This window comes from Meleagris gallopavo, chromosome 6 (assembly GCF_000146605.3).
Source record: "Meleagris gallopavo isolate NT-WF06-2002-E0010 breed Aviagen turkey brand Nicholas breeding stock chromosome 6, Turkey_5.1, whole genome shotgun sequence".
Classification (NCBI taxonomy): domain Eukaryota; kingdom Metazoa; phylum Chordata; class Aves; order Galliformes; family Phasianidae; genus Meleagris; species Meleagris gallopavo.
In genome coordinates, this window is record NC_015016.2 from 50,022,315 (window position 1) to 50,033,722 (window position 11,408).

The 11,408-nt window shown below is 39.8% G+C and overlaps 1 protein-coding gene across 3 annotated transcripts in view; it reads left to right on the forward strand.

Moving 5' to 3' along the window:
• Nucleotides 1–11,408, forward strand: part of HECW1 (HECT, C2 and WW domain containing E3 ubiquitin protein ligase 1) — a 182,138-nt gene that overhangs the window by 155,819 nt on the left and 14,911 nt on the right. For all 3 annotated transcript variants that reach the window (XM_010713107.2, XM_010713108.2, XM_019616710.2), the window contains exons 23-24: nucleotides 7,310–7,408; nucleotides 8,797–8,926. In XM_010713107.2, the coding sequence (XP_010711409.1) occupies nucleotides 7,310–7,408; nucleotides 8,797–8,926 (229 nt within the window). The remainder of the gene's footprint in view (nucleotides 1–7,309; nucleotides 7,409–8,796; nucleotides 8,927–11,408) is intronic.

Below are 11,408 nucleotides of genomic sequence, written 5' to 3' on the forward strand. Positions count from 1 at the left end.
AGCTTTTCCAAAAGGTTTGACTAAGAAATCAAAGTCTTTGTTTGCCAGAGATTATCCCAGAGGAGGACAATTGTACATTATGGTTCATAAGCTCTGTGGGCAAAGATAGGGACTCCAGCACTCTGTCACACTCCTCCTCTTCCAAAATGCTACAGTACATGGAACATCTTTGCTATTATTAGAATGACGCATAGCTAATATTCGATGTTATAGAAAGTCTGTCTACTTCATTGATCTCCTTATTAGCTTGAAAGACTGAACAGGAAGACAGCTCTTTTCAAATGTCTGGATTCTCTGGTTCTTGAATGGCCCATGACACCAAAGCTGTCATACCTATGATGACTCCATGCACTGTAGGTGCCAGACACAGATCTTCTCAATTCTGTATCTGCACTAATGACTTCTGATGCAGCTCAGTTGATGTGAAAGGAGCCAGTGCAGGTGCCTTGGCTTGATTCTTCTTACATAGCCAGTTCTGTGAGGGCTTTTTAAGTCAGACATAGTGCATGCAAATGCTGTAACTGTTTCTCTGTGTGAGCAATTAATTGGAGCCACAATGTGTTTAAACCAAGGAGTCCTTCTGGAAGCAACGGTTTGATGGATTGCATTGTAAAGAAATGTAAGGGGTATGTCAATTTCCCTTATCTATATCAACTTTGCCTATCATTTTTCTGGATTATGTAGAACTGCCTGCAGCTTCCATGGTAAAAGCATGTTTCTTTCTCTGTGACACAAATCTGTGTTTTAGCCATGCCTAACAGATTTCTTGTGGTTGGTATAGCCAATATATAAACGAGATGAAAGACAGTTTGGGTGAAAATACAACTTAGCTAGGACAAGAAAGACAGTTTTGAGGGATTTGATTAGGTTAAATAAAGCAGCGATGAGGTTTACATTACCTCATTGTTTTCCAGCTCTGGTAAATTAATGGTTTGAGTTTTAATCACTAATTCAGAACGCATGCACTCCAGAGACTTAAGAAGACATTGAGAGTTCGTATTTCCATCATGTGTAAGCATAGCTCTTTCTCTTGTGGTTTCTCTTTAGTACTGATAAACAGAATGTTGTGTTCCGTTTGAAGATAGAACCAGAAGAGAAAAGTAGGGCTAGCACTGAATGAAGTCAGTAATACACTGGCCTGTTCAGACATAAAGTCTCTGCACTGTTTAATGATAAATTGAGAAGTCAGTTTATTGAAACATAGGCATTATATGAAACTCAGGTGCCAAGATGAATAAAACTATATAAAGGAAGACTAGAAAGAGAGGTCTTATTCCTGTAGATCACCATCTGAAAAGAAACATTACTACAACAAACTTGGTCTGGTAGGCCATGACTTATTAAGTCTGCTGATGTCAAAAGAAAAATGGGTTAACTCCTTCAGAATAACTGCATGGGGGTCCAGGTTAAGTTCTCAAGTGAGGTGTTAGACATCAGAAGAGGTGGGATAGCTCCTCAGCGTAACGTGAGAAAAGCAACATCGAGATTATCTAGAATTATATCTTTATCATGCTGAGAATTCTTCACACTGAGGATGGATATAGGAAAAGAAAATGAGCCACCAACAGTCTTGTTACTCCTTCTGTTAGAATTCTTCAGGACTTAGTTTAGGAATTATTTTACCTTCTGTCTTTAATGCATTGAGACTTTGTGCACTTTTGTCTCCTGGCCTTTGTAGGAGCCATTCTTTTGGTATTAATGACACATGAGCTCATCAGATTCCTGAAATGAAGAGGCGTGGCACAGGAACGCCACAGCATCCTCTTAGCCTGCAGATGTGCAGATCAAATTTGCCACAGCATCAAATGACATGGTGGCAAAAAGGCAGTCTGCAAAATCTGTAGATTTATCAGTTGGATAAACTGAGCAGTGTTAACTATCCCAGCCTGCCTGGCTGACCTGTCTACAAGAGAGAACTTCATGTTATCATGTTAGTCCCCTCAAAAGTTCTGAAATTTCTATCACCATGAATAGTGGTTAAATACACTAAAGAAAGGCATTTTTTAATGAAGCTGATAGAAGGTGTGGATTTGGTCTGCTGACGAGATTTTGTGAAGATGATTTGATCTCATGCTGGGTTATTGCTCTATAGATGTAGCTCATTACAGGACATGTTGATTATATCCTGCAGTGAAACAACAAAAGGATTTGTGCTACTAGCATATGGACACATACCTCCAGTGCATATACCTGACACACTGCTAGTTTTGCTTAAAATTCAGGATGTACGAGGCCAAGCAGAGTTGCTATAACTATCTGTTCTTTTTTATTTTTGGAAAAAAATGCATTCTTAGAGCTGTCTTGTATTACTTCTACCCCAAAATAAAGTGTATTTTTAGGGGAAACAGTGTTCTTCATTTTAAAAGTGCTGGTGCTGGTGAATCCAGCAAAATTGAGAAATCATGCATCAGTCAATTTTCCATTCCAAGTCATATTGTTTTAGGCTATAAGAACATGTTTTTGGTTCCTTTAATAGCTGGTTTCTAGCCTTTAGAATACTCACAAGGTTCTTCCTAACGATGAAGGCTTTAACTCTTTTAAAACAAGCTGTGCCATAGTTCCTGAGCTAATGATGCCCAGCTTCCTACAAATCTGATTTTCATGATTTAATTCTCTGTCTCCTAATAAGATGCATTTTCAGATTAAAGCCTTAACTATTACTGGGCCATTCTAAATATTTTCCCCTTTTAGATTCTCTGATGTCTAATAATGATTGAGATCAGGTCCTCTCCCACTGTGGAAGAACTAAGAAGCTTTCTGGCCTCATCCCCCTACCAAGCATCATTTTGTCTTAAACAGCTGCCAAAGGTGGTCTGTAGCTGGATTCTGCACTTGAATCAGAGCAACCCTGAATATATGTGCAGGCAGGGGTACAAGAGGCAGGAGAGCAGCCCCAAAGAAAGAATTCTGGGGTTTCTGGTTGATGTCAAGTTGAAATTGAGTCAGTAGCATTCCCTGGCAGCCAAAAGGATTCTCTAGGGTGCATCAAGCCTATAATGCCAGTCAGACAACGGAAGGTGTTGTACCACTCTGTGCTGTGCAGCCTCACCTCAAGCACTGCCTGCAGTTTTGGATGCCACAATATGAAAAGGACATAAAATATTAGAGAGCATGCAAAGGGCTATGAAGATGGGGAAAGGCCTGAAGGGCAAAACGGCTGAGGTCCCTTGGTTTGATCAGACAAACTGATGTGAAGCCTACAGCTCTTCATGAGAGGAGTGGAGGGATAGTGCTGATCTTTGCTCACTCAATGAAAGGATCGAGGGAATGACCTGGAGCTGCATCAGGAATGACTCAGGTTGGGCATTAGGAAAATGTTTTTCACCAGAGGGTGATCAGGCCCCAGTACAGGCTCCCAGGGCAGTGGGCATAGCCCCAAGCTGGTGGAGATCAAGGAGCCTTTGGCCAGTGCTCTCAGACATCGGGTTTGGATTTGGAGTTTTATGTGGAGCTGGGAGTTGGACTCAATAACTCTTTGTGGTTCCCTTCCAAATCAGGATATTCTATGATTCTATGATTCTTAGGCTTTCTTTGAATTATTATTATTATTTTTCACAAGCTACTGTATCGAGAAGGGCACACTTAAACCCAGCTGATGTATTTCAGGGAGATAAGATTTGTGAGATTTTCAGTCTTTTTCATCCCGTAAAATACTTCCTCTATTAGGATGTAAAATTTGTCATACCATAGCCAATTTAGCCCACAAAGCATCCTCTATGGAATGATAAACAAAAGCTATTCTTCCACTGTATACATAGATTATAACTTTGTACATCATTTTCCATCTGAATATGAGGAAGGACTATCATGTCAGGTACAGTTGTGCAAGTTCAACCAGTTAAGAGAGGGTCCTGTAACAAAGAGTCATTATTGGACTTCCCTTATTCTGCTGCTACATGATAAGGAGCAGAGTAAATTGAATTTCCTGTGACTCACTTGCAGTTGTAGGAAAAAATATTGCTTAGTCCTTGCTACAAAGTGTAGATTTGTCTTTCTGTGTACAGACATGTGGTAAGTATGCAGAATCCCACTGAGAACAAGACTGTTATTTTGCAACAGGCTGTTGTGAAAGCAGGCCATTTCAGGGGCACCTGCAGCTTCCACAAGGAAAGAAAGTTAGCTGGGTGGTGTGGAAACTCCTGCAAATGGGTCGAAGAGTAGTGTTTTTAAAAGCCAGAAAGCAGGTGCACACAATGTCCTTTTTGAGTGGAGCAGTGGTGTCAATAGGCAGGAAACCAGAGCAGCCCTCCTGCTCATTAATTCTGTTTCTCCTTCCACCATTTCCTGTTCATTAACTCTCTCCTGTTTTTTCCCTCTCTGCATTACTCAGACTCAGTGATTGTCTCAGAAAGGAAAAGGTGTTGAAAGAAAAAGACAGAATGAGAATTTGCGTTTCTCACCTCTCTCAAGATATCTTTCCTGCTACAAAGAAATGGAGTAACCATTTTATACTTCCTCAGAAAGATATATGCAAGTCAGGTTTAAGGAAGGTATGTGCCCTCCAGCCAGGATTTACCTCTGTGCTGCTTATTCCATCAGGAAAACTTGTTTTTTCTGAAGGGTTTGTCTCACCCTCAGAAAGTCTCTGACTTTCACCTGTGCACTAAATCCTTCAAGAAGAAATAAACACAAGGATCTATTTTTGTTTTAACTGCCTTTTTGTAAAGGAGGAAATTTCTTGTTGCTGCCCTCAAGTCTTTTTGCACTGAAGGCTTCTTGCTGATTTTTGCAAGTTTTGGTATCTATTTGGTGGCACTGTTATGCTTGGCTGCTAGTGGTCTCAACTTGAAGGGCTATAGATACAGATGTCATCAGACTGTACAGTTGTCCTGTGAGCACTTCAGCAAAGACCTCCTTTCTGACAGGTACCTGTTGATTTATTTCAGCCCCTGTTTCTCAGTGCGCTGCTGGATCGAAGGGGTGTAAGCTTATGGTCCCAGACAGGGTCCAGAATGGACAAGGGACCAGAGGACTTTCTCTTAGACCACTTTTCAGCACAAAAAGTTCAGTATAGTAAGTCTCTACAGAGATATCAAAGGTGGCTGCAAGGGACAAAGGATTTGTAGGCTCTGGTTTAGCCCCCTCAGGATGGAAGAGCAGCAGTCTGTCTCCTGAGGTGATACAGAGCTGCCAAGAACTATAATTTTCACTATAGCTTTATTTTAATCTACTGTATTGCAAAGTAACAAGAGCGGCAGTGTCTTATTAATTCTTTCACATCCTTTATCCAGACCAGATAGCACTGTACCATCACAAGGGGTGGGATTGTGGAACCACAGTGAGGCCCCTGCTTAGAGTGGACTACATAGCATAGGGTTCTGCATATGTTTGGTTAGACTGACCTGCCAGACTTGGTCTTTTCACGTAGAAACTTTGCCCATCTGGGTTGCTTGAAACAGTTCTGCCATAAGGCACTGATTCCAATTAAATTGCCATTAATAGCTGCAATAACGTCTGCTTGTGATTGTACACACCTTGATTAGGTGCACTAGCCTTTCACGTCAGCTTTGCATTAATACCAGAAAAGCCACAGAGATGTGAAGAAGTGATACAAGCAGCAAAGAGAAAACCAAAAAGAGAAAACTATTCATGCTGTCTGGCAGTTTCTTAGCAGAGAGTTCCAGGCCAGGGAGACTTTTCTTAGCTACTTTCAGCTTCTATTTATTCCAACTGTGTCCTGCACAGCTGAGTAGCCATAGGATGAGCGCTGTGGGTGAGAAATGCACAGTGCTGACAGTATTTTCATTCAACATTCATTTTCGAAACGTATAGGGATGGGAGGATGGAGCTATGAAGAACAAACCTAAAAAAAGCCAACATGCATTATTTGGGACAAACGGGCATTATTATAGGTCCTGAAGGTGCTATAAAACTAATGGATTACAGGCTCAGCATCTCTGGGATTTGAGCTGACTGGCTTCCACTGTGCTTCCATTGTGTCAGCTCCCCCACTTTTCATTGCTTTTTTGCTGGAAACATTGCACTGCAGCACAAGTGAAGTAAGCAGGTCCTAACTAGATCCAACAGCTGCCTTTTGTTGCTGCTGTGGAAACAGCTGTAAGGGAGTAATATAACCACTCTTCTGTTACCAGTCAGCTGCATGCCATAAGCACCTTTCTTGGATGCAGGGGATCCTGAGGCAGCTCCTGTGGTGATGTAGATGCTAACCAGGTCCATAGCATCCTACTTTGTGACTCATTTGACAAACTAAGTACTTGTTGTACTTTCCCATGAGCATAAAGTTGACTGCATGGATATTTTGCACTACTTTTTTATGAGATTCACATTTAATTTTTATGCAGGGAGAGTCTTTGCTCTGGTTCCTGTAGTAGAAGGAATGATTTCTCAGCTATTTGATCTCTTTCTCATCTTTTGTGCAGTAAAACTTAACTATGATGTCAGTCAGCTTAAAATTCAAGTACTTGCAATTAGGATGTGTTAATTTTTTCTTTTCCTTTTTCAGAAATAAGTTTTGAACAGGTGATAGGGGTTGTTTTTACAATAATAATGATAATAATAATAAAAAGGAGGAAGAACCCCACTTGGACTTTCATCAGTTCTGTATTTTTCTATCTGAGGTTATTGATTTAAAGCCAGGTTTGATGGAAGAATACCTAAGTCATAGGGAAAAAAAAAAAACAAAATCATAAAAAAATTTATCATCACATCATGGACTGTAATGGGTAATGGGTAGAGCACTTTCTGAGTGTACTTGGAATAGGACTGGAGGTTGTTCTAAAAGATATGAAGTATGTGAATGCTGAGCATCGTCGTTAAGAAGTACAGTTTCCTGAGCTTTAGCTCATGATTTTAATGTCTGTCCTTGTTCACAACAGTTATCTTGTTTGAATCTCAATTCCTCGCCTATGAAGTCAACTCATTAACCTGAAGTGCTTCAAAGTCCCACTGTGGAAAGGGTTCTGATAATACGTTTTTCTGCTAAGGCCAGACAGAGCATGACACTGTGCTTCACTGTTTAAACATTGTGTTTGATGGAGTACATTTGCTTCAGAAAATTCAACTAAGGATCACAAAATCCGAATGTTCAAAACATTTATTGGCTTGGGAAGGGCAAGCACACATCATGCCAGGTGTACAGACAGGTACTGCAGGAGATGGATCAAAGAGAGGTCCATTACTGATCAGTCAGAGATGTGAGGGGTAATGTTAAATATCTGCTGGGAAAAAATAGATAAATGCATAAATATAAGAAACTACATGAGAAACAAAGAACAACTGCTACCTGTGTAAGTTTCTATGCTGAATGTCTTGAGTTATATTTCATTTACTCTGCATTTTTATATCTTAGGTTCAGATTCAGCGGTCGTATTCTTGGCCTTGCTCTCATTCATCAGTACCTTCTTGATGCTTTCTTCACAAGGCCGTTCTACAAAGCACTGTTAAGACTGTAAGTATAAGCATACAGCTGTGCAGAAACAATGCAGAAGCAGTGATTTAGCAGTGGATATTACAGAAACACAGAGTTGCTTCAAGCACTCTGACCTTCAATGGCTTTCTGTTGTTTCATGGTTTGTTCATGATAGATAACAAAGTCATCTTAATATTTCTTGACTTTCTCCAAAAATTTGCCCTTGGTAGATGCTGCCTGTGCTGTTATAAGTGGGTAGTAAGTAAGATGTTTGAGAATATGCCTTTGAAAGTACTCACCCATAATTTCAAAGCTTAATATTGATTAAAAGTTATCAAAGCAATTAAAATATATGGAAAACTGAAAATCATCTTTGATAGAACAAATATCATTATTTCTTCTTAAGAAAAAAAGGGGAGAAGCATATTAAGAAAGATACATGATTTCTCACTGGTGGGGTAGTTTTTCACAACTTGGGCTAAATTAGGAATGCTAATGCAGATGGAAACAGTGAGTGTTTCTTTTTGGTCTTCTACTGTCTTTTACATTAACAAGCAGAAGCTACTAGTAATACATTATCTTCATTGTCAATTCTGTAAGGTTTATAAGGTTCACTTTAATTGATAATCTGTCTCTCTTTAATAGACTGCGGGAAGAGAATGTACATAAAATTTGCAGCACTAACAAGTAGTAAGTCAAGACTATAATTGAGTGACAAAGACCACACTAAAGTATAGCTGAAATAGAATGAGTCCAAATCAGGAAAGATATTTTAATTAAGAGTCTATAGAGATCTTTAACATGCATTTTGTTTTATATTTTTTCAACAGTTAGTATTGCTGGGCTCCAAACAATCATATTTATATTGTATCTGAGCTAGTATGAAAAGAGAATAAAACCTAGAGTGCTCCTGCATCCTTCTTGCCCCCTTAGGGTTTGAAACTAAATTGCCTGTAACATACATGTGCCTTTTCAATCAGCAAACCTGGCTCCTTGCTAGCAAAAAATTTAGATGCCTGGTGTGCCTTATGTCAGTCTGTGAGCTCTCTTTTGAGATAATGGATACAGGGAAGCATCCAGGCACAACATGGTGGGGCCTATTGGGGCTGAAGGTAAGTGTGTGTGTGAAGGTATGCTCTGAAGTGCATGATATCTTGAAGATGCACATAAAATTGGACCCCCAAGGGTGCCTTCCAACAGCAAACAATACAGGCAGCCAACAGAATTGGCCTTGAGCCCAGCCATGCAGACAGTGCAGAACTACTTTAAGAGGGTTTGTGTTTCTTAACACACCAAAAACAAACAAAAAAACCCACCAGCCTTATGTTGGATCTTTGTCATAAGTTTACTTTCTTACTAGTAAGTATTCCTACAATAGTTGTGGGTTCATATATTCACCTTCATCTTTTTTCTTGCCTCACAACCAGGCCATGTGATTTAAGTGACTTAGAGTACCTGGATGAAGAGTTCCATCAAAGCTTGCAGTGGATGAAAGATAACAACATCACAGATATCCTGGATCTCACCTTCACAGTGAACGAGGAGGTGTTTGGACAGGTGAGCACAGCTATGCAAAACATCTGAAAAGCAAATTTTAAGCTGACAAAGTTGAGCATGATGAACATCTTTATGTTGGACTAGATTATTTAGCCTTTCAATAACATTTTCTTCTCCTGCCTTCTGTTTCTTTCAAGCCACCTGTTTTAATGCAGATGTTTATTCTTAGGGTCTGTAATATAAAATACCAGCCACAGCCTCCCTACAGGCCTGTTGAGCCACACACTCATGAACATGAGGAATTGTCTGAAGTAGAGTGCAGCTCTTCTCTCCGGATTGTAGTTCACACAGACTGTGGCATTCAGTGCATTCAGTAAGGTGACTTAAAGCTGATGTGACTGAAAAGGGGGGGGTCAAAAGGGAAGAAAAGTATTTGGCGGGTCGTATAAGGCATGGCAACTCTTACCATTATTTTGTCTAATATATTCCTGTTAGCTTCACTGTCTCTCATCTACTTGCACCTGCTTATCATTTTGCTGTGTACAAGTTGTTATGCTTTTTACCATTCAGCTTTACGTTAGTCAGACAATTCCCTTTAATCAAGCTGATCTGGATATCTACAACTTTAAATAGGAAACAGTGCTGACTTCAGTGCACTCTGGTGACCAGGACACTCCTGTGGGTTTCTTTGGCTTGCACTGAAGCCTTGGTGCCTTTGCTGTTGTAACCTATACAGGATTGGAATTGTCTCTAAAAAGTCTTGACAAGACTCAAAGCAATATCAAGTGGAAAATCTCCCAGTACATGCTGAAAGCTAGAGAGGCAGAAGAGCCATGCATGCCAGATAATGTAGAATCTCAAGAGAAGGAAGTTAACTCCTGTAAGGTATAGAGATGCAGTGTCAAAGAGAATGGAGAGATCAGGTGGAAAATACAGACCAGTGGCTTAGCTTTCAGAAGAAAAGCTGACAGGAGTTAGTGCAGAGTGAAGGCGTACAGAGTGAAGGCATGCAGAGCAGGGAGAGAATTAGATTTGTTTTGGAGTAAACTTTTGAGCTGTGAGTCTGAAAGTAATAAATCAGGCAAGACTTCAGGGGATATTTTCAAAACCAAAGTTAGTCTGCCTGTTGTACAAGGGAATGAAGAATCAACAGAATCAAGAACAGACGAAATAAAAGGGATGGGGCAGAAGAATTGAAGCAAGAATCCCTTATGGGAAAGATTAACATTGTTTTTCATAGACTTAAATGTAGGGAGTTCTCCTCTCAAAAGCTGAGAGTTTGCATGATATTCAATTGACAGTACAGCCATTTTCCTGGAAGGTGTGCCTATGTAAGACTAATAAAAGAAAACAAACAGAAACATGCAGACATATTCACAAAGACAAATGAGAAAAGTTTGTATTTGCATTGGAAGACTACAAAGATGATTAAGAATCTCAGCTTGAGTTGCCCTAATACATCTGAAGATGTGTATTCAGTACACCAAGTATTTGTTGTGCACTCTCCAAAGAAAAGAGCTAGGCAATTACGTAGATGTCTGCTGTGGAAGATAGGAGATGAGTCCAAAAAGAACAGAAATAAAATTGCAATTTGTTATAGATACTGTGATAATAGAGCAAAAGAACACAAAATATTTTGATGCCAGTTCACATTCTGTCTAGTACTTTATTTCATATATGTACTAGACACTGAACTTGCTAGAACTAATAGCGGGGGAAAAAATGATTCTCATAGTGAATTATGATTGTGAGAATCCAAGAGTCCTAACTGAAGGTGAGAACTTCTCCCTTATGAAATTTGCTGAATGCTGACAGCAAAATACCCAAGAAATCTCGAGCACATTTTTTTCTCACAGATGGATCGCAGTTGGAATTCTTGCATGCCAGGAGTATCTGACCACTTAAATGCCATCTGCAAATTTCTTTGCTATGCACAATGGGAGTTCTGCTAATATTTGGGATGCTGGATTTCAAGAGTTGGGTAAGGGAAACAAGAAATAGTGGCTCTTTGAATAGCAGTGTTGCAGATGGATCACAGGCTTTTTGTCCTGTTTGCACAATGAGTTCATTATTGACAAGTCACTATTTCCTTCATAGTTTCTTTCTTGTGCATCTCTGACTTGTGTATTTAGATTTTGATCCTTGGGGCTAAATCTTGTTTCTTGATACTTTTTTTTTATTATTATTATAATGTACTATGAGAATCTCAAGCCCTCTTCCATACTGGTGCCTGGAGCAAACATAGGGTATCAGTGCAAGCATCCCACACTTTTATTTATGGGTACTGGATGCCAGTTTGAGAGTTTTGCTGATTAGACTAAGAGAGGTGACAGTTACCTGTGATTTAAGGTACTTTCCCAAGCTTTTACCCTGTAGAAAGTGTTCTACCAGGTTTGTCTCCAAGCCCTATATGTGGATACACTAGCAATTGTTCTGGTCAGGTTAAAGAAGTGGGTTAAATTTGTTATAGTGTTTCCTTGCTGCTCTAAATGTGCTGCTCCTAATTCTAGCTCACAGCTGTGGCTAATACCTCCAAGAAAAA